This window comes from Hemicordylus capensis, chromosome 2 (genome assembly GCF_027244095.1).
Source record: "Hemicordylus capensis ecotype Gifberg chromosome 2, rHemCap1.1.pri, whole genome shotgun sequence".
Lineage (NCBI taxonomy): Eukaryota > Metazoa > Chordata > Lepidosauria > Squamata > Cordylidae > Hemicordylus > Hemicordylus capensis.
Genome location: NC_069658.1, coordinates 256,219,659 through 256,243,654, shown reverse-complemented (window position 1 = coordinate 256,243,654; position 23,996 = coordinate 256,219,659). Strand labels below are relative to the sequence as shown.

The 23,996-nt window shown below is 46.9% G+C and overlaps 1 protein-coding gene across 3 annotated transcripts in view; it reads left to right on the top strand.

Annotated features, from left to right (window-relative positions):
• Positions 1–15,915: 15,915 nt before the first annotated feature.
• The window catches only part of LOC128347083 (uncharacterized), a 52,158-nt gene continuing 44,077 nt past the window's right edge, over positions 15,916–23,996 (top strand). For 2 of the 3 annotated variants that reach the window (XM_053301167.1, XM_053301165.1), the window contains exon 1: positions 15,916–16,069. In XM_053301167.1, coding sequence (XP_053157142.1) covers positions 16,024–16,069 — 46 coding nt within the window. In that variant the 5' untranslated portion in view covers positions 15,916–16,023. Of the gene's footprint in view, positions 16,070–16,702; positions 16,807–23,996 lie in introns of those variants that run through there. The other variant, XM_053301168.1, reaches the window with a different exon arrangement.

The following is a 23,996-nucleotide window of genomic DNA, read 5'->3' as shown; positions in this document are numbered from 1 at the left end:
GAAGCTATAATATATATATATGTACTCCATTATAAGTGATTAATTGGTTTTATATTTAATGTTTTATATCTGCTGAAAGTGTGTTTTAGTTTCTCATGTAAATGTATTGTACCATTTGGTCAAAGACCGTAAAATAAATAAATACAAAATACAGTGCTCAGGCATGTAGCCTCCCATTCCAATGAAAATCAGGGTGGACCCTTTTTATCAAAGGGGACGATTCATGCTTATTGCAAGACCAGCTTTCCTTCTCATCCCAGAAAGTGGGAGCAGAATATGGTGGAAACTCATAATCATCAGGCAGGTTCTGATGGGAGGCGGTAAAAACCAACCACTGAAAACAAATCAAACTACTTGGTCCCTTGCTAGGTCCTAAACTGATATGTTCCTGTTATAATTATTTCCTGTCCTTTGGGCTGCAGTTCTCCAAGATCTCAGACACAAGTCTTCAGCTCAGCCCTCCTGATTGAGATCCCTTCCACTAACAATGTCAGAGATTGAACCTGAGACTATTACATGCAAAGGAGGTGACCTCCCAGTCCAGATACAGTCTGCATCCAGTTCTGCCCTTCCTTCCTTTCTCCCTTTACTTTTGTCCTGCCCCTTTTTATAAGGAAATGTATCATCAGCTTATCCACTGAGAAAATGACAAGAAGCTTTGGGTTTCAGCTCTGTGATCTGGAGCATTTTCATTCCCACCTCATGTGCTTCTGTACAGATGCATGTGTTCTTTTAGTATGACTAGCTCACCTTGTGCAATATACATGCTGCCAAAACCAGGCACACAGTCTCTTATGTAACCATTGAGAACATTTCAAACTGTCCCAAAAGATCCAGTCCATAAAGAGATGGAGAAATCTCGATTTATCAGAAGAGGGCTTGTTTCCCAGTGGTTTAGTGGAAGGCAAGTCACACATTATGTAATGGTTCACATACTCATCAGAACAGGTCCTTGGTACACAGAGTGGCAGCAACATACGGATGTAGGAAGCTGCCTTTCAGTAAGTTCAGCCATTGGTCCCTCTAGTTCCATACTGTCAATACTGATGTGCAGCAGCTCTCGTGGGTTTCCAGTGGGGGTCTTTTCCTGCCCTACCTGGAGAACTCTGGAGTTTGAAGTATTGACAGTTTAAAGTTACTGTCTTACTGTTAAGAGTTTTCATTGTATCTTTTGTGTTCCGGCCACTTACCCGCCCCCAACCTGGCAATGGCAGTGCTGGAAGCTCTCCCTACGTGCACTCTTACTTACTTATAATGACAGGCACATTTATGTGTGCATTGATTATGTGGTCCATTTCCATTCAGAAGTGTGCAGCATGGAGGGAGGAGGAGTGCACTAGAATTGTCTTTGTATACAATCACTGTACCTGTTATACCAGAGGCACATTTGGGTAAAACTTTTTTTCTTTTTAGCTATCAATTTTTAGTTTATCTTACACCAAACTACAGCAGCAAATACAAATAGACAATAAGGAAGTTAAATAACTTTCAAGAATAATCATAATTTATTACAGCCCTAGCAAGCACCAAAAATAAATAAATGATGGTGATGATGATGATGATAATAATAGCAAAGAAAATTAAAAATTGGACTGCGCCAGGCGATGATGAACTGCATGGCTTATGGCTTAAACACATAACAAGCCTTCATAAACAACTATCAAAGCAGTTCAATCACATTATGAAAGGCGGTGATATTGAACAATGGCTAACAACTGGGAAAACTCATCTCATTATGAAAGACCCAGCAAAAGGTGCAGTTCCAAGTAATTATAGACCGATAACCTGCCTGCCAACCATGTTCAAATTATTAACTGTAATAATTGCAGATGAAGTGATGCAACACTTATTAACTAACAAACAGCTTCCAGTTGAACAGAAAGGAAATTGACGGAACACCAGAGGCACAAAAGACCAGCTGCTGATTGACAAAAGAGAAGAAAAACAAATCTAAGTGTTGCATGGATTGACTACAAGAAAGCCTTCGATTCATTGCCTCACACATGGATACTAAAATGTTTAGAAACAACTGGTGTCAGCAAAAACATTCAGATATTTATTTAAAAAGCAATGAGCATGTGGAGTACACGGTTAACAATCAATGGCGAGGCACTTGGACAGGTTAGCATTAGAAGAGGCATTTTCCAAGGGGACTCACTATCCCCTCTATTGTTTGTAATCGCCATGACCCCACTTTCACAAATACTAAACAAAACAAACCTCGGATACCAAACATCTAAAACATCCAGTAAAACCAACCATCTGCTGTACATGGACGATCTGAAGTTGTATGGAAAGTCCCAGTCAGAAATCGAATCACTGCTAAACACAGTCCATATATTCAGTAGCGATATAGCAATGGAGTTTGGACTAGACAAGTGTGCTGCATTAATAATGAACAGAGGGAAAATAACAAAATCAGAAGGAACAGAACTGCCCAATGGAAGCAAGATCAAGAACCTGGAAGAGAAAGAACCTTACAAATACTTGGGCATTCTCCAGGCTGATAACATCGCACACACTGAAGTTAAAAGAAAAATTGGAAGTGAATACATCAGGAGAGTCAGAAAAATCCTCAAGTCCAAACTCAATGGCGGGAACATCATACAAGCCATAAACACCTGGGCTATACCTGTTATCAGATACACTGCAGGAATAATAGACTGGACCCAGGCAGAGCTAGAGATGCTAGATCGTAAGACCAGGAAAATCATGACCATCAATCATGCTCTGCACCCCCGCAGTGATGTCGATAGGCTCTACCTCCCTCGCAGCTCAGGTGGAAGAGGAATGCTGCAAGTCCATCAAACAGTAGAGGAGGAGAAAAGAGGCCTTGAAGAATATATCAAGGACAGTGAAGAAGATGCACTTCAAATGGTCAAGAACGCAAAACTATTCAACACCAATGAAACAAAACAGGCCTACAAGAAAGAACAAGTCAAGAACTGAGCAGAAAAATGGAGAAATAAGCCCCTGCATGGTCAATATTTACACAATATAAGTCGAAAATCAGACATCACCAAGACCTGGCAGTGGCTTAAGAATGGCAACTAGAAGAAAGAAACAGAGGGTTTAATACTGGCTGCACAAGAACAGGCACTAAGAACAAATGCAATAAGAGAAAAAGTAGAAAAATCCACCACAAACAGCAAGTGCCGCCTTTGTAAAGAAGCAGATGAAACAGTGGACCACCTAATCAGCTGTTGTAAAAAGATCACACAGACTGACTACAAACAAAGGCATGACAAGGTAGCAGGGATGATACACTGGAACATCTGCAAAAAATACCAGTTACCTGTAGCCAAGAATTGGTGGGACCATAAAATTGAAAAAGTTGTAGAAAATGAAGATGTAAAAATATTATGGGACTTCCGACTACAGACAAACATCTGCCACAAAATACACCAGATATCACTGTAGTCGAGAAGAAAGAAAAGCAAGTCAAAATAATTGACATAGCAATACCAGGGGATAGCAGAATAGAAGAAAAAGAAATAGAAAAAATCACCAAATACAAAGATCTACAAATGGAAATTGAAAGGCTGTGGCAGAAGAAGACCAAAATAATCCCAGTGGTAATTGGCACCCTGGGTACAGTTCCAAAAGACCTTGAAGAGCACCTCAACACCATAGGGGTCACAGAAATTACCACCAGCCAATTACAAAAAGCAGCTTTACTGGGAACAGCCTATATTCTGCGACGATATCTATAACCATTGACAATAAAATTCTGGCATCCCAGGTGCTTGGGAAGGACTCAATGTCTGGATAAAACAAACCAGTCAATAACACCTGTCTGACTGTGTAAACAAGAAATAATAATTCCCAAGGTGTCCAGATCCATTAAGTGATAGGCAAATGAACTTCTTCTTCATGCCCACAGACATCATCAATGACAGCCAGCGTGGTCTAGTGGTTAGAGTGCTGGACTAGGACCGGGGAGACCCGAGTTCAAATCCCCATTCAGCCATGAAACTAGCTGGGTGACTCTGGGCCAGTCACTTCTCTCTCAGCCTAATCTACTTCACAGGGTTGTTGTGAGGAGAAAATTAAGTATGGAGTACACTGCTCTGGGCTCCTTAGAGGAGGAGCGGGATATAAAATGTCAAAATGTAAAATGTACAATAATAATAATAATAATAATAATAATAAATTAAATGAAATTATGTTTATACTGAGGAATAATTTCTGTAGAGTAATGAACTACTATAAAACAATTAATGTGAAATCTACTTCAAACCTTGGTTTCATATCCCAGCTTTTTTCAAGTAAATGGGTTAAAATAAACCAAGACTGGTCATTTCAAGACCTCAAAACAAATCTTGGGTTTTTTTCTGACTTCAGCTGGAAGTAGAATTCTTCTGACTCGCACACAGACGAAGGAAGGGGGAGCTGACATTCCTGAGGCTGGGAGATCGCACATGGAACCGACATTTAACCATGATTCCACCTGTCGTCTGAACCAGCCCGTCATATATTTGGCCTATTTTGTGTAAGTATATGTTTTAGTAAATATCTTTAGTAAATATTTGTAGACATTACTAAAAACATACTCATACAAAACCTAACAAACATATAAAGCATCAATAAACAGAAAAAAGATACTAAACAACAGGTGGAAGATACTAAATAACACATTAATGTTAAGTAGCAGGCATGATTCCAAAACCATCACTTTTGATCAGGGGGGCTGGTCAGTAAGTGCAGGGGAGTTTTGTTCCACCTTCTCCATAAGCAAACAAATGTGCTCGTTAGGAAGCTAAATCAGAAGAAGGAGAGAGAGCACCATTTTCTCTGAAGAGAAAAGAGCTTGCTTCTGCCCCTTCTCCCTGCCCCAGTAGCCTCCTCTCTTTCATGATTGGCCGGAATAAGTGCCAGTCAAGCTATCCTGCTTGTTTGGAGTTTCCCCTAAGCATCACCCTTTTCACCTGTCAAAAGGGTGGGGAGAGTAAAACTAAATACACACGCTGTTTGACACAGCCTCTCTATTATTTTGCTTTTTTCCTTGGGGGGTTGGCAAGCAGGCCATGTTTAAGAAGACAGGATAGCTTGACTGGCACCTTTTCTGGCCAATCATGGAAGGCAGGAGATTGCAGCAGGAGGGAGGGGATGAAGCAAGCTCCCTTCTCCTCAGAGAAAATGGCTTTTTGTATTTTTTCTGTTTAGGTTGTAAGTATTCCTTCCGAGCAAGTGCATTTGTTTGCCTGGTTGCTCCTGTCTTGAACTTACTGAGTGAGTGAAGACCCAACGGGCTTCTCTTCTCCTCCTGTTCCTCTCTCCTCCTCCTCTTCCTTTCTTCTCTTGGCACCCCTCCCCCAGCTACCCCTTATCTCTTTTCTTGGCTAGCAGAATTTTATGCTCCCCCCCACTTTCATTCCCTCCCTCACCACCCTTTCCCCGGCTGGTATTACTTCCATGAGGAGATTTTTCTGTGAACTTGATGCTATGAAAAAACACTCCGACTCAGGCTTCCCAGACTGCCCAACTTCAAGGAGTTAGTTGTTCAGGACAGCCTACTGTGCAAAGGTTTTTGCACTGGTACTGAAAGGGGTGCTTTATTGTTTCCAGAAAGTTTGTGTGTGGGGTAGGGAAGTGCATAAAACCTGTTCGCCCAGTTCGGTTCGGATCCGAACCGGGTCCGAACCGGGAGGGGGTGGTTCGGTTTTGGTTTTGTCCAAACCACCCCCTGGTTTGGTTTGGATCTCGAAAAGTAGCTGACATTAAAGCTGACCTTGTGTTCCACCTACCACCCAAACCTCAAGTCGATTGGACCTTCCTCTGATATTTTACAAATTTTTTTAAAAAATTAAAATTTTGCCCATAACTCCCTATCTCGAGCACTTAGGGGCAAGAAGCTGGGGTGGGTGGTAGGCACCCATGGGTGTCCCCCAACCCAAGAATCCCAAGGCAATTGGTTGCTCCTAGTATTATTGGTGAATTTTTGAATATAAAATTTTTCCCATTGGCTAGAATGGGGATTTGGGGCAGCCCCGTACCCGCCTCTGTGCGGTGGCTGCACCCCCAAAGTGGGTCCGGGGCCATCGGAAAAATGGCCTCAGTCCCTCCCGGCTATCCCCGGAGAGATAGGAGTGATGGTTTTTAAATTAGGATTTCCTAAGGCATTAAATAATATCTAATTGTAAGAATAGAATGTATGTCAGTGGGTGAAAGGTAAAGCCAGCACATAGCTCTGAGAGAGGAAGTTATTTAATGCCTTAGGAAATCCTAATTTTAAAAAACCATCACTCCTATCTATCCGGGGATTGCCGGGAGGGACTGAGGCCATTTTTGCCATGGCCCCGGACCTACTTTGGGGGTGCTGCCACCCCACAGAGGCGGGTACGGGGCTGCCCCAAATCCCCATTCTAGCCAATGGGATTTTTTTTCTCTCTTCAAGAAACCCACCAACAATGCTAGGGGCACCCATCAATTGCCACCCCAGCTTCTTTGCCCCTCTCTCTCTGGGCGCCCTACACGTAACACCCAGTCAGTCCACCTTAATACCTACCTACCACCTACCCAAGCAACTAAGATGACACTCAGAGAGACAACACCATTCTCTGATCTAACAAAAAGGCCACTGCTGCTGCTGCCTGCCAGCAGCAGCAGTGGAGCAGCACAGCAGCACACACACAGAGAAGAAGCAGGAGGCGGAGCAGAGCAGCAGACCTGCTGCTCTGCATGATGGGTGATGTGATGCCCAAAGAAGCCACCGCCTCACTCAGTGCCTGCCACTGAGGCCACCACAGACAGACAGAAGCCAGCCAACCTGCTCTTCTGCTCTTCTGCTGCTCCTCCTGCCCATGGATGACGCACGCACACCCTACATCCGTGTCCAGGCAGGCCAGGGGGACCGAGCCAAACCAGACCAAGCGCGTAGAGTCAGCACAGGCCAGCCCAGCCAGCAACAACAACTACTACTACTACTAGTACTACTATTACTACTACCACAACCAGTGTTGCTACGCCAACATTGCCAGTCACACGCACCACAGCCTGAGCATAGCACACAGCCAACAGCTGCTGCCAGCCAGTGCCTAGCAAGCCAACCAAGCCAACAAGAGGAGAGCTAAGTAGACGGCGCACGCACACCAACCCGTCACGACGCGCAACTGCAAGGGGAGAGGGCACAATTACAGGCAGGCAGGAGGAGGCGAGGCAATCCTAGCACAGATTTGAAAGTTAGAATCCAGGACATCTTCTACCACCAGCTGTAGTGTCTAGTAGTGAGTGCATTGAGTGCAGCTGAGCTGAGCTGCGTGCGAGGATGATAGTTAGTTTAGTTTCAGCAGACTGAGCATGGAGCATGGCAATGGCATTGGCAAGCAACACAACACAACACTCACCTGCTGCTGCTGGTTCTAGTAGTTGTCGTCTCACCTCTCCTTCGTGTGTGCACAGTGAGAGTGCGTGCCTTTTGCCTTACTTGAAAGAAATGCTTCTCTGGTCCACTACCACATATTTGCTCAAGGACACAGAGAGGCCCAAGGCACAGTGGTGGCACCAGTGTGAGTGCATGTGTCCTGGTGTTTGCCACCAGGTGGTGTGTGTGTGTGTGTGTGCTGCTAGCTAGGAGGGGGGAGGGAGGGAGGGGAGAGGGGAGGAAAGGGGGGAGTGGGAGGGAGGGGGAGAGGGATGTAGGGGATTGAAGGGGGAGGAGGGTCCGGCTCAGAGTTGGTCAGCCACATATTATGCACACACGTGATCACGCGTGTGCTTCGGTGGGAGAGAGTCAGACAAGACCACATTCTCATCATTGCCAGACCGGGGTGGGGGCAGGTGAGGTGGGCGTGGAAGGGAGGATGGAGGGTGATGAAGAGGAAGGGGGGAGGGGGAGGGGAGGGATGGAGGGAGGCATGGGGGGAGGGAGTCTTGGAGGGGGGAAGGAAAAAAACTTGTAGACACTACAGAGACTACACACACAGCACAGACAAAAGACAGCGCACAAACTACACAGCAAGCATCCACACACAGAGACAGTGCTAGGCATCCATTCACACAGACAGACAGACACATTATGGCCTTTGGGCTGGCACACTGCTGCTGTCCGCCCTAGTGGCAGATGCACAAGGAGCACTAGCGCTGCCAGCCTGTCCCCTGAGACCTGGGTGGTGACGCTCTATGTGTCTCCACAGGGGCGTCGTACCCAGGTGCCCAGGGTCCCTTCCACGGCTGACCTGCATCCTGCAGTGGACACAGCGGGCATGGAATGGGGCATCTTGAGGGACCTCAAAATGCGCCCATACACCACTGCCCTTGGCCTCCTGCACCCTGGGCGCCGTCCTAGGCCGTTTCTCGCAGGGTGGCTGCAGTCCTGGGGGGGGGGTGCCGCTGCCTGCCCACTGCTGCCACCCAACCCGCCCCTTCCGCCCTCCACACCAGAGGAAGGGCCCGGCTCCACTGACAGAGGAGAGGCAGGCCTCTCCTCCACCACCTCACCAGACTGCTCCCCACCAGAGTGTCGGGCTTCACGAGGGGGGGCCACTGAGCGGCGAAAGGATAGGGGGAAGGGGCCCCAGAGGGAGGGAGAACCTGGCTGCACTGTCCTCACCGCCCTCTACCTGCTCTTCCACATCCTCAATCTCCTCCACCACAACAACTGGCGGTACCTCAGCAGCACCTGGTGCCGCTGAGGAGGGACCCGCCACAGCCCTAACGCCTCTGCCTTCGCCGCGATTGCCGGCAGCAGGCGGGGAGAAATTAATCCTGCGCACCAAACTAGGAGCCGGGGCGAAGAATTCTCCAATGGAGAGGACCGGGGTGTCCTCAGGCTCCCCGCATCCTCTCCCTCTCTGTGCCGCAGGCGCACCCTACTCCTGGCCTCTCCCACGTCCTCTTCCTGGCAACCTAGTGCGAGGCCTGGCCGGCACACGGCGCTCATGTTGCTGAGACATTCTAGTTGTTATCTAGGAGGAGGGAGACTTTAAGAGTAAGGCCAGAAAGGGGCAAAAAAATAATTTGGAGGGGGTTGGAGGAAGGGGCAAAAAAACCCCAATTGATTTGGAGCCAGCGGGGGGGAAGTCTGTTTTGAAAAAGTAAGCCAATTAGGGGGGAAAGGAAGACTTTTTGATATGGGGGGGAAGCCAATTGAAGTGAGGGGGAAGGTGACCTTTTAAAATTTGGGTGTCAAGCCAATTGGGGGGAGATGGGTCTGGGAGGTTTTTTTTTAATTGGGGATTAAAGGGTGGACCCCTGGTGTGGGTGGCACGGGCAGTTGGGTGGAGTAGTTGTGGTGTGGGTGGCAAGTCTTTTTATTATTTTGTGGGAGAATGGATGGGGGGAGGGCACAGCACCTATCGGGGGGGGGAGGGACGCAGTCAAAGCTTGGAAACCTGCAGATCAAAGGAGGAAACCCTTATTTAGTGAACTGAAACACAGTGTGGTATGGTTCTGGGGGGTGGTTTACAAGTAATGCTGTGGGGGGAGCATCAACCTTGCAATGAATGCAGCCTATTTAATGTCTTTAAATTTCACACAACCAAAACCAGAACCCAGTCGCACTTTCACAGAACCCACCCTCTGACTCTGACTCTGACTCTGCCAGTGTGCCCATGGCAAGCAAGCAGCAGCAAACACTTGATGGCAGCCAGCATGGATGGAACATCATCATCATATATCTTTCAAAGATTACTAGAATGACTCCAGGAAGGAAACCCTTCTTTGGCGAACTGATGATGATGAGCAGATCCAGCCTATAGGAACTTTCACTGACACAAAACCCAAATTGCACTTCACTTTTACAGAGAGAGAGAGAGAGCCCACCCACGCACTCTGTCTGCCGCCCAAGGCAAGCAAGCAGGCATCAAACACTTGGCAGCATGAACATAATCATATATATCTTCCAAACATAATGACCTGGCGACGGTGTGGTGGTGTGGTGGGTAACCTGTTAAAAAGCCACCTCACCTGCATGCAATGCAACAACACACAGCAGCAATATCTTCATCAAGCAAGACACAAGTCACAACAGTACATCTCCAAGGGTCCCTCCCCCCACACAACCCAAATGCATTTCAAAATAGGGGTGTCCCTATTTAAAACCGCCAACTAGGGAGAGAAAGGGGGCAACAAAAAGTGCACAATTGCACACGCACTAACCCCTCTTCTTCCAGTCCTTCTCCTGCCGCTCACTGCTGGTCATGGATGCACCGCCGCCAGTCAGCCACCCCTGGGCTGGGACACAACAGGGCAGCCGCACGAGGCACAGGCAACCGGGGTAGGTCAACGATGGAGGGGCAGAAGTGAGGAGACAGCACTATTTGTGTCGCTCAACTCACCCCCAAGCAGAGACAAATGAAATCAACAAAAAACTTTCAAAAGAAAAAAAAACCGATGGCAGCCTCCAGGTGAGGTCGGAGGTAGGCTACTGTGTGGCTGCAGCTGTGGGAGGAAGTGGAAGGGGAGGAGTGAGAGAGAGAGAGGAGGAGGAGCACAGCAGGGAGGGGGGATTCAGGTGTGGGGGGAGGACAGCGGCAGCAGCAGTCCCAAGAGGTGGGACCAGAGGGTGTGTTGGTTGGGGGGTGGAGTGTTTGGCAAGGGGTCTCTGGGGTATGTAGAGGGAGTCAGGGGCAAGAAGAGGTGGTGGGACCGGAGGGTATGTGGGTTGGGTTAGGGTTAGTGTGTGGCGAGGAGTCTCTGGGGTATGTAGAGGGAGTCAGGGGCAAGAAGAGGTGGTGGGACCAGAGGATGTGTGGGTTGGGTTAGGGTTAGTGTGTGGCGAGGGGTCTCTGGGGTATGTAGAGGGAGTCAGGGGCAAGAAGAGGTGGTGGGATCAGAGGGTGTGTGGGTTGGGTTAGGGTTAGTGTGTGGCGAGGGGTCTCTGGGGTATGTAGAGGGAGTCAGGGGCAAAAAGATGATGGTGGGACCAGAGGGTGTGTTGGTTGGGTTAGGGTTAGTGCGTGGCAAGGGGGTGTTGGGGGGAAGGGGAGGGGGCAACAAACAGCAAATGAGAAAGTAGAACAACTCGGGCGGGCAGCAGGAATGGGGAGAAGGCTGGAGGCGAGGGGGGAGAAACTGGGCTGGGTGTGGAGTCTGGGAGGGGAGAGGGTGGGGGGAGCAGGCAGGGAAGAGGAGGGGCGCAAATCAATCAATATATCAATCGGGGGGAGTAGGGACAAACACAATCCAAAAAGTTTAAAACCCAATTCTAAACCAATGAATGATAATAAACCAGCAGAATCTTGGTGGGGGGAGGGGGAACCAAGCAAAAAGGCCCACTAAGAAGCAGCAAACAGAGACAATGAAACAATTGCTGAAATAATAATATGGACTGCAAAGCAAGTCTGCACAAACAAAACTGAACTCTGGCGGGCAGCAGCGATGGGGAGAAGGTTGGATGCGAGGGGGGTGGGCTGGGTGGGGTGGGGTGGGGTGGGTTTGGTTGGGTCTCTGGATGGGAGGGGCAAATTAGGAGCAGGGAGGGCCACAAAGAACAAGGAGCAATAATAATCTCAATTCAAATCAATCAACAAATGCAAAACTAGTTGAACACAGAATGAAAACCAATCGGAAAGAATCAAGCAAAAGCAAATTGGGCAAGTCTCGGGGCGGGGGGAGAGAGCAAACAACCAACCACCAAAAGAGAACCAAAATAGATTATATGGGACAATCTCAACAAAAATTGGCTATAATAACAACAGAATCCTCTCGGGGGGGGGGGCAACTCAGGCAGGCAGCAGCAACAAAATGCAAAGTACAAGTTAACAATTAAAGCAAACAACCAAAGCAGCAGCAATATATAAATGAAACCAATGGAATGCAATGAAAATCAAAAAGTTGAACAAAAACAAGGCAGAAGGCACAAAGAGCAATAATAAATCGAACGTTTAAAACAATGAATGCGGAGGGTGGGAGTGGGGGAGGGTAGGCCCAAGGAGGAGGGATGAGAAGGGAAAGGGGGAGGGGGAGGAAAGCAGGACAGACAAAGAAAAACAACAGGGAAATTTGGGGGAACTTAAGAAAAAAGTAAAGTAAGTATAGAGAAGAGACAGACAGAGACAGACACACACAGACAGAGTCACAGAGAGGGCAGGTGGACAAAAGATTAAAAAAGGTGGCACACAACAACAACACAGAGAGAGACACAGGACACAGTCAGGGACTCACAGTCAGACACCAGCAGCAAAGGAGCAAGCAAGGGTCTCAGATGATCCCACAACTGCAGCCAAAGATAAGTTTTTAGGCAAGAGGCTTGGGTTTATATAGGTTTGAAATTCCCTCCTTTGGGAGCCCCCACCTTTGCACTCCCCCCACAGCCAACAGGGTGCCAGCTCTCAACAGTACAACAGCCAAGCAGCCTACCAGAGCAAAGGACTCATTCTGGCCAATCAAAGGATCAATAGCGCGGCCAATGCAATGCCTGAAAATAGCCTCACAAAATGGATGCCAGGAGCAAATGTTTCAGGAAGGAGCCACAAAATGGAGGACACACTTGAAACTTAAAAAGAACACTAAAGACAGTCAATTGAAGCTAACAGGACATCTGAACTGGTTCGGATTTTCCGAACCGGTTCGGATCCGAACAGGCCCGGATTTGGTTCGGATCAGTCCCAAAACGGACCCGATTCGGTTCAGACCCGAACCTCCGAATCCGAACCGAACCGCACATCCGTAGTGTGTGTGTTGTGCACTTATTAGGCTCCGCTTAAATCATTATTAGCACTGCCGGGCCAACACCTAACATGGCTGCAGACTCCCTGAGCAAGGGAATTCTGAACTCTGTATAGGCTTGTTGGGTCCTGGGAAATACCTGCAAATGGGATTTCAACAGTAGTGCCTTGAGTGTCTGTGATTGCCTACACCTCTTCTTCTGTAAGCACATATCTGTATTATCTTAACCTCGAAGCAAATGGTCTCCTAGGTTGAGGCGGTGGCCATAGGTACTTTCTATCAGCTTCTGCTGATAGTCTATCTGTGTCCGTTTCTTGAGATAAATGGCCACAGAACAGTGGTACATCTGCTGGTAACCTTCAGACTTGTCTACTGCAGTGCACTCTATATGGGGCTTCCTTTGCTTGTAGCCCGGATGATGCAGTTGGTCCAGAAATGCAGCAGCCAAGTTGGTCTGTACGTCATCTCGGAGAGACCATATCACTCCAGTACTGAGAGAGCTATACTGGCTGCTGGTACGTTTCCGGGCAAAATATAAGGTGCTAGTTATAAGCTATAAAGCCCTAAGCTGCCCATGCTCTGGGTATTTAAGATAATGTTGTCTTCGCTATGAACCCCACTGCCCATTGAGATCATCAGGAGAGGTTGTCTGCAGTTGCCACCGGCTTGTCTGGTGGCTAATGAGGGACAGGCCTTCTCCATTGCTGCCCTGAGGTTCTGGAATGCAATCCTTGCCAAAGTAACAGCCTCCCCAACTCTGACAACTTTTTAAAAAGCAGTCAAAACACTTGTTCACCCAGGCTTTTAATTAGATACTGTTTTGATAGTTTTAATATTGTTTAAAATTGTAAATGATTGTGGTTTTAGTCTTTTTATTTTGTTGTAATTTGTATTTTCTTGTGAGCTTCCCAGAGACATATGATTTAGGTGGGATATAAATATAGCAAGCATAGCATAAAAGAGAGCCAGCAGCTATTGTCTAACAAAGATTATGACTAGTATCTCTTCTCTCCTGCCCTCTGTTCCTACCCTGCTGCTCCAGAGGCCAGCAGCTAACACAGCTTCTGACGTGTCCTTACATATAGAGAGACGTGTACTACTGGGAACTGGTAGGAGAGAACAGCTCTCTCTGCTTCTGGAACAAAAACACACAGGCCAAAAGAACATGTTTTGAAATTAATTAATTCAGCAACACACATTAGCTCATAAATGAAATGCACCCAAAACGTTGTGACTGCCAAAATATATCAGTAATCCAAAACCCTCTGGTTTAAAATGAGAGTTAAGATGCTTTACATTTTGACTCTTGCTCTAAAAAGAATGGAAATTGCAAGTTAAGGGGCCCATCTTAAGTTCTGCACCACACAGGATGTGAAGATTTGGTAGAGTCTGGTATATGATGGTGGCTTTAGAACCACACCCACACTTTGTCTAATCAGAGAAGCATCAGGCAGAAATTCATCCAGGGCATTTCTAGGAAGTGATTAGGGAAACTGCACCTGTTAAATGTCTGCTGGATGCATCCCTCCCCAGCCCAATGTCTCACTGAAAGACCTAGGCAAAGTGTGGGTGCACACACTGCAGCCATTCACACAAGCACACAGACACACTGCAGCCATTCACACACAGAGACACACACACTGCAGCCATTCCACACACACTCTGCTGCCATTCACACAAAACACGCATACATTGTAGTCATTCTCACATTGTAGCCATTCATAAAAGTGCACGATCACACACTGCCATTGTGTGTGTGTTTGTGTGCTTGTGTGAATGGCTTCTGAGTTCAGTTATCCCTGAATGACACCATAATGTTTCATGCATTTCCAACTGGAAATGGTTCTAAGACAAAACATTTTGGCCTCTTAAGAGGCAAGTTGGAAAACAAAGGAATGGAGATAAGAATGAAATCACAACACAACAATGACATCTGGGGAAAGGGAGAAAATAACAACATCAAATGGATATCCTTAGTGAGAAATTAAGGGCAAAACAGTTAAGAAAGCTGCTGAATTTGTTTCCATTCCTGTAGAAAGAAATTCCAATTCTCGAGAGAGAGATGTTGATACAAGAGAAATTTGGCAGCATCTCTGTCTGGTACACCCACTGCTGCCAAAACCCCAGCCTTACCCCTGTCCAAGCAAAGTGTCTCGGTTCCTGAGGAGAGGCAGAAAGAAAGGAATGTGGCAATGGAGGCTGGCCGGAGAGGGGCTTGGAGCACCTGCAGCCAGCATATCTAGTAGGGCTACTGACTTCCCTGACCCCAAGGCAAGCTCCTGGGTTGCTTTGGGGCAGAAGGGAATGGAGGCAGCAGCAAAGGGCACACTTGGGGCTGCTTTGTGAGGGATTGCATCAGTCACTGACAAAGCAATGACAATTTGTGCATGTCTGTTTAGAATGGAAGCAAATCGGCAGACAGCTCCAGGATAAGGAAAAGGATGCCTGTGCATCCCTAAATGCAACCTGCACGTTAGCCCAATTCAGAAATGATGCTCTATGAGTGTGCAGATGCCTGTACTTTCATACTCATGTTCAGCAGTGGAGCGGGACTGCCGGCAGCCTGTGTGCAGCCTTGGCGGCCGCCCCACTGATCCCACCCCGTGTCTGACATCAGGGCCCCTTCAGGAGTTACTTCGTCTGGTGCTGCATTCGCAGCGCAGCCCATGAGTGGCTCTGCAGGGAAGAGCCGCTCCGGGCTGGCGCTCCAAACGCAGCACTAGCCTTAGTTTAGCTCCCAAAGGGGCTGTGTTGCCCCCGCTCAGGAGCTAAACTAGCACACCCCCGCATGTCTGAAGTCAGACACGGAGGGTGTGACAGGGCCGTGAAGCATGGCCCCTGATCGGGCACAGCCCGGGTTCTTTGAACCCATTTGCCCAATGATAGCTCCGCCCCTGCTCATGTTTATGAATGTTAAAAGGTTAAAGGTGAACCAGGATACAGACCCTTCAAATGCATGGTATAGATAGGAAGTGGACCGTACCTGCATTCAGCATCACATGTAAATGACGGTACCAGTTTCACATGTAAATGACTGTACCTGTTTACAGAGCTGTACATTTGTATCTGCTACATCTTTCTCTTGCTGCAGACTTCCTTTTACTTCCTTTCTGCTCAATTAGCAGTTCACATTTTTCTCCTGTGAACTGCTCTGTGCAAATCCTATTTTTAAAGGTTGGCATACAAATAAAGTATATGCAAATCACTCGATTCTTGCATCATGACAGTATATAACCACCTCCTGTTTGCTTTCCAATAAGTGGGTGTTTCCTTTCACTGATTTATGCCCTATATCATCGTGCTTTGAATAGTCAGCACTTACTTCTCTGTGGAGAAGAGGCTGATTTGAAGGCTGCTTCTACTTTCCTCTTGATCTCATCGATCTTTTCAGCTGCATTGACAACACTAAGCAAGATGAAGATTCTTCTAATTGTTTTGGTTCTGCTTTGCTGCACTTTGGGTGAGATGAAGTTTCTGGTTTTGGTTGGGCTGAGATATGACAGGGTGTCTTCAAGCTATCACTAAGCTTCTGCAACTTTTTTTTAGGATGAGACATTGTAGAATTCATTCCTGAAAAGAAGAAGCTAGGATTTAGAATGGAAAGGGGGAAAGCCCTATCCTGGCAGATCCCTGAAGCAGTATTAATTTTTATTATTATTATTCCTCTCCCATCCTTCCTCTACTGGTTTTGGGGTGTTGCATGTGTTTCTCCATCTTCTTTTACCCTATCTTACACTAGGCCATTTTATCCTTACCACACACTAGGCTAAGAGAGTGTGACTGGCCCAAAGTCACTCAGTTGCATGACTGAGTGGGGATTTGAACTCAGTGCTCCTAAGTCCTTGTCCCATGCTTGAACTAGCATAGCACCCAGGGCTCCCATTCCCTGTTTTCCCTTCTGAGGGGAGGGGCGGGGAACATAGGATTAGATAGGAAGACAGAAGGGCAAGGAAAAGAAGGAAGAGAGTAGGGAGGAAGAAAGGAAGAGAGTGAAAGAGGGAGAAATAGGAGGAGGAGGAGGAGGAGGAGGAGGTGAAACAGAGAAGGTGGAGAGAGGCACCTTCCACTGCAAGAGTAGAGGGCAAGTGAGAGGCGGAAGCAAGGATGGGAGTGAAAGAAGAAAATTAGAGGAGGAGGAAAATGGAGACCGAGGGTGATGAGAGGCACTTTCCCCTGCATTAGTGAGTGAAGAGGAAGGTGGGTGAGTGACTGAGTAAAGGGAAAGGCTGGTGCAAGAAGGCAGTGCCATCAAAGCAGGTGTGTGGTGATTGGCTAGTATGTACTTTCAAAAAAAATGTTGTTGTTTAGATTGTGAGCCCTTTGGGGACAGGGATCCATCTTATTGTAAACCACCCTGAATCATTTTTGAAAGGGCAGTATAGAAATCGAATGAATGAATGAATGAAGAGAAATTTAAACTTAGAAACCTCCTGGAGAGAATTCCTGAGGGATTGGACTGAGGCAAGGTTTAAGTTTTTTTTAAAAAGGGAAGTCTTTATTGTAGGGAGGGGTACAGCACAAAGAAATAGGTGGTTAAGGCAATTCTATTCAAGATATGTTTAACTGCAAAGAGGCATTTTATCTTCAAGTCCTAATTGTATAAATTCCCAGGTAGGCAAGAGAAAAAGGCTTTTAGAGAGGGAGCAGTGTTCTCTCTCATTTTTTTCATCTATGTGCTGAATGAGTTTTGTTCTGGGCGGCAGTATCAAGGCAGTGTGTGTGCAAGTGCATTCAGAGTGGGGCCTTCCTGATTCAACCTGAGTGGGATCTAAAATTAAATGAGTGGACATCAAAAAATGTGTGAGCATGCACACATGCACACTCCTTAGAGGGAACACTGAGAGGGAGGTGGTTGGATTTAAAAAAGGAGAGTTGGGATAGGGATGGGGCCAGAGAGGGGCAAATGCTCATGTCTCCTGATCTGGATGGAAAATACCTCAGAGCTCCTGGAACAAATGAAGGACCTCGATCCTTAGGGACAGCTTTGGCAAAGGTGGGTGCAACGAGACCGAAGGGGTTAGTTGGGAAGATGAATCCACGAGGGTGCTCCTTCCTTGGAACTAGCTTCCTATGTTTGCAAGGGAGACTGGGCAGATCAGGCTGGGCAAGAAAGCTGATGTGGAGAGTCGCGTGAAGAACTGTACACAGGCTGGCATGATTTCTTTATTTTTTAATTTATTTATTAGAAACATTTAATATACCGCCCATGCCGAAGACTCTGGGCAGTGTACAAAAACATGCAAAGCAAGACATCATTAAAATTACACTCTAAATTAAAAACTAAAGTAACTAACAAAAAAGAAAAAACCAAATATATAAACTACAGGGCAAGAGCCTGGCAAAAAAGATAAGTCTTCAATAGAGATTTAAAAATCAATAAGGAAGGAGCTAAACAAATCTGAAGGGGAAGGGAGTTCCAGAGAAGTGGGGCAGCAACCGAAAAGGCCCTTTCACGGGTCCTAACACCCCAAACCTCTCGGAAATCAGGGACCAACAAAAGGGCCATCTGAGAAGATCTGACCAGATGGGATTTAACTGGATGGGAGAGGCGGGTCTGTAGGTAGACAAGCGCCAAACCCTGCAAGGCTTTGAAGGTCAAAACCAGGACCTTAAATTGAACTCAGAAGCAAATAGGCAAACAGTGCAATGACTGCAGGAGAGGTGTTACCATGTCATGTTTTCTGGCACCCATGAGTAGGCGAGCTGCTGCATTCTGGACCCATTGTAGCTTTCCAATCATCCTCAGAAATAAACCTAGATAGAGAGCGTTACAATAATCTAAGTGGGAGATAACAAGGGCATGGGTCACTGTCATTAATGCCTGCCAATCAAGGCAAGGGCGTAATTGGCGAATCAGATGAAGCTGGGCAAAAGCACTTCTGGATACAGCCTCCACCTGCTGTTCAAGCAGGAGGTGAACAGTAAATTGTCCATGCACTATGGCCTGTGAACAGTAAATCATCCATGCAGCTGATGACTACAAGGTAGATTGTATGCAAAGAGCACACTGAATCATGGAATTGGGGCCAGATATACCCCAGTTCATGTCTTGGGGGAACATTCCAATTGACCTTTGTTGTGGAAAAGGTGTGTGGGTGGGCCTGGCAAGGATTCCATTCTTGCTGATTGCTCTCCTGGGTGTAACAATGTGGGAACTTCTGAGGCAAGCCAAGGCTGATTGTCATGAGAATAGAGTGCATAGATGTGAGAAGGGGAAATCTACATGGATGGAGAGGCAAATAATCCAATCAGTACTTTTAATGGGTACACCTCGAGGTCCTTATCGCTGACTCAACATCTGTCGTGAGGGGGAAGCATTACCTCTGTGAGCCTTATCTGCATTCTTCCTGCTGAGTTGTTGGGGTGTTTTGGGGGGTTGGTTTTATTTTTCCAGTATTCACATAATAACATAGAACAGTAACATAACACAATTAATTTAACAATCATGTTTTCCAAAAGTCACAAGAAAATCCAGAATCAAATCTAGTACTGTTAATATAAGAAATATAATAGGGATGTGCCCAAAGTTGCTTCTGCACTGGCGGGGGTAGTCCTTTAAGGGTGGGGGGGGGTGCACTCACCCCTCCTGCCGCATTTCCCCCGCCGGCGCTCTGTTATTTCCAAGCCCCTTGGGGCGGAAGCGTTCCTCCCTGCCACCCCATTTTCCTCATCAGCTGGAAGTGGCCGGAAATAGTGATCTTACGTGTGCCCGTTGCATGCACGTGACCATCTGCCGTGTGCACGTATGATTGCTACTTCTGGCCACTTCCAGCCGATGAGGACAACAGGGCGGCAGGGAGGAACGCTGCCACCCCAAGTGGCTTAGAAATAATGGAGCGCCAGCGGGGAAAATGCGGCCAGAGGGGTGGGTGCACCCTCCCCCACTCTTAAAGAACTACCCCTGCTGGCGCCAAAGCACCAAAGCGGCCCCCGGAGCCAAAACATTTTGGAGGCCTTTATAATGGCCTCCAAAATTGAGCCCAAAACATTTTGGGCTCAATCCTAAAATATAATCTACCCAAACACAGTGAAACTGTTATTCTACTCTCATAGCCTGCATGAAGTTGATCTTATCAGTGATCTTTTGTAAAAGTGCAATTGACCACACCTTATTATGCCATTGCTCAATTGTTAATTGATCAGAATATTTCCATCGTTGAACAATTTTTGTTTTTGCTGCCAGAATTAAAAAAATTACAAGTTCCTTATTTTTTAACTTGGCACTATTTCCTACAAAAATATGTAATAATGCTAATTCCGGAGAACAATCAATGTTTTGTTTCATTATAATTCTTATTTCTCCAAATATTTTCTGCCAAAAACATACCACCTTTTCACAGGACCACAACATATGATAAAATGTTCCCTTTTGCTTACAACACTGAACAGCATAATTATGAGAGATATAAGCTAATTTTACTGGAGTTAAATGCTACTGATGTAAAATTGTAATTCTTCCATTGTAATTCTTGGATGGAAGCTGACAGGAATCCCCCAGACTTCCATAATGATTGCCATTTACTTTCTCTTCTATTGTCTTGATTCATGTCTTCATGAATCTGGGGATCATAGCAGCCAAGCCTTTGACAAGAACCTACAGATTTCTTTTACTTAAGACCTTGGAGACCTCCATCCCTTCCAATTGAAAGGGAGTTTGGGGGGCATCTCAAATCTCTTACACTATAGGACTTCCCAAATCCACTTCCCAAATATCCTTCAGAGCTCTTGGAGGGTTCCCTATTTCTAATGGTAACAATAGAATATAAACTGCAGAAAACTTTTCCTTTTCGCTGTGGACCTTTTCTAGACATTCTGATATAATAAATTCTTAGCTTCAAACAGAGCTCTGGCAAAATTAAACAGGCTAAAGCTAAATAATAGGCTCAGTTGGAGGGCGAGCAACAGGCTCAGCACACCATCTTCCCCAGTAGGGTTGTGCGTTTTGTTTGTTTTTCTGTTTTATTTTTGGCCCGAATCCGAAACACTTCCATTTTGTTCTTTATTCAAAATCAGCCAATCCGAAACACCCCAATTTTGTTTTTTGTTCAAAATTGCAAAATCCGAATCTGAAACATTTTGGATTTTAAAAAATGGCCTCGGGGGAAAACTAGTGGGTGGGGGTGGTAGTGCCCAATGGGTGGAAACTACCACCCCAATTTCAGAGGAATTGGGCAAAGGACTGATTTTGGAGGAATTTTGAAGTATAGGATTTTTCCCATAGGGAAGAATGGAGGTTTCAGCAAAAGTATAGGTTCATGTTGGGGGGAAGGGGGTGGCCCAGTGCTGAGTAGGGTGGGTGGTAGTGCCCAGTGGGGGCAAGGAAGCTGCCAAAATTATTTCAAAGGAATTGGGCAGAGGGCTGATTTTTAAAGATGCAATGGAGTTTGTGTGTCTGTAAAGTTCTTCCCCATAGGGAATGATGGACCTCCATAATTCCTGCCCCATAATTGCACTTGGGTGGCACCAGGGTGGCCCAGAGCAAGTGGCGGTGTAGAGCACATAGGGGGCCAACCACCCCCATGAGTTGCTAACCCATGGGGTACTGGGTTCTGTTGTTTCTGAGAAGTTTTGAGTGTAGATTCAGATTCTCTGGTAGCATATGAGAGTGGATTCATGGTTTGTTGTTGAAAATCTCATATGCTACCAGAGAATCTATACTCAGAACACCTCAGAAACAACAAAACCCAGCACCCCATGGGTTAGCAATCAATGGGGGTTGTTGGCACCCTATGTGCACTATGCCACCACTCACTCCTGGCCACCCCAGTGCCCCCCAGGTGGAGTTATGGGTCTGCTGAAACCTCCATTATTCCCTGGGGGGAACCATAAAGAAGCGTAAACTTCAACAATTCCTAAGAAATCATCCCTTTGCCCTATTCCTTTGGAATCTGGGTTGTGGCAGGCACCCCTTGGGGCACTGCCACCTAACCCACTGTTTTGCCCCTCAGGTCCCCTTGCTGCCCCAAATCTGCCCCAAAGACATGTCAAGTTCAGAAATTCTTTGAAACTCAGCCCTTTTCCCAATTCCTTTGGAATCTGGGAGGCAGCAGGCACCCATTGGGGCACTACCACCTGAACCACTCTTCTGCCCCCAAAGCCCCCTTTCTGCCTTGAATCCACCGCAAATAACATCAACATCACACATCAACAACAGCAGAGCTTTGGAAAATATTAGCCAGATTTCCAAAGGTCATGCACATCCATATCCACCCTGCCCAAAATGCAATTGATACACACAACAGTGTGAAACAACAACAATGAAATGTACACTGCCCCACTAGCCAATGAGGGTAAAATTTACCCTTACATTTGCTTAAAAGGAATAAGGAGGCAATAGCCAGCAGATCAGCCCATGCTTTCGCTGGCCAATCTGTGGGTTGCAAGGGCTGGAAATTCAAACAGATGTCAAAACTCAAAATGGAGACTGAAGGAGAAAGACTTTTTGTGATTGCAAAATGGAGTTCCAAAACAGCCAAAACAACAAATGTTTTGTATCCAAAACAGGGACGTTTTGTTTTGGCTACAAAATTTTGGGTTTGAGCATTGTGTGTTTTGTTTTGGCTAAAAAAACAGCCGAAATGGCCTGCTTTGTGCACAAAACATTTTGTATCTGAAACGAAACGCACATCCCTATTCCCACGTGGCTAGCCAAGGCCCCCTGCTGAGTTAATTGGTGCATTAACTTGCTGCTATCCTTTGCAAAACGAGGGGAGGGGCCCAGAGAGGTTCACTCCGAGTGCAGAGTGGCCTTGGCTGTAAGTTAACATGCTTTAGTTGACTTCTGGGGTCTACTCAGGGTGTCCCAACATAGGGAGGGCGTGTATCTGCTCCCCTGTCCAATTTGCTTGTTAGTAGCTGAATCTGGGGGCGACTAGCCCACTGTTAACTAAGTGACCTGTCCCCATGTACCATAAATGGAGAGCTCATTATGCTGTGAGGCTCCTGTGCATGTCAAGAGTGAAATCTCTGAGCCTGGAGACTCAAACTCAAGTGGCTGGGGGGCCCCTGGGAGCCAGCAGAAAAGCATTGCTAGTAACATATCCCAATAAAAGTATTGAAGGTCTAAAGAAGATTGTTATTTCTAAACAGTCACCTCAGTAACTTGAAAGCAAAGCCTTTGTTGATGCACTGACACGATCTTATGTAGGTGCCTGAGTTTGAAAAGAAATTTGAAATATAAGAGGCGGTGTACAAGCTTGCCAGTTCTAAGCTTCTTATTTGGTCTCACAAACCATTATGCATTTGACCATACATTGTGGTGAATAAGAAACTGCTGAAGCTATTACACATGAATGAGTTGTTTGCTTTGCTTTGGAACTTTAAAACTGTTTCAACTGTGTTTATTTACCTCTCCCCACGTTACCGCTCCGGCACAATATCAAAGTTAGTGCTAGAAACCCAAATTAGGATTTAATTTGGTGGTGGCAGTGTAATCAAGAAAGAAAGGGTTTACAATAAATAAAAGGGTCACAAGCATATTGTTTGTTTTAACCTTGGGTCCTGACAGAGTCTGAGAAGGCAGCAGCACAAGGCAGGTGTGAGAAGGTGCTGGCATGAAGCAGAGATGGCCCCCTAGAGGTGCATTAGAACCAAATCCTGCCCACCTCCCAACTGACACCGCTGCCTTAACAGATGGGCCATGTGATCAGTAATGACATTGTGAAATATCAAAAACTGTGCTCACTTACAACTTGCCCTCCATGCACACCCACATGGACAACCTATCTATCTTTGCCAGGCATTCCATCTTCCCCCCTTTTATTTGGGTCTCAAAGACCAAAGAAAAGTGTGGGTTACTGGGCAAGTTAGAAGCGAGCACAATTTGTGACATTGCACAACATCATTACTGATCACAGCACTCTAGTAGATGGTTTTGATTTTATAGCCAACTAGTAGTTTTCAGCCCGTTTAAATAACGGTCTCCAGTGGGGGGGTGCTAGTTTCCTCCTCCTCCCTTCTCCTCCCGAGACACTCAGCAGCAGCCGCAGGAGCAGCAGCCAGATAGGCTGCTGCAAGTTGGTGTTGGGCTGGAGGGGCTTCACTTCGTCCGGGCCTTGCGCCCGGCAGCGGCTGCTTCTCTTCTTCTTCTCATGCCAGCCTGCATGCCAGGCCCCAAAGTTCCCCCCCCCCGCCCGGCAAGTGGGCCCAGTCCTCCGCGGCTACCGCCACATCCTGCTGAGGTCGCGGCCGCCATCGGGGCCAGTCGCCCCGCTGCGGCTGCCACCGCCTCACCCGCACTCTTGCCAGTTGCCCTGCCGCGGCCACCGCCACCTTTGGCCAAGGCCGCGGCTCCGCCGCCGCCTCGGCCACCACCTCGGCCGCACTCTCCTCCTGGCGTTGGTGGCGGCCGCTTCTCCTCGGCCTGCCGCTTCTGCTCCTCCCAGCTC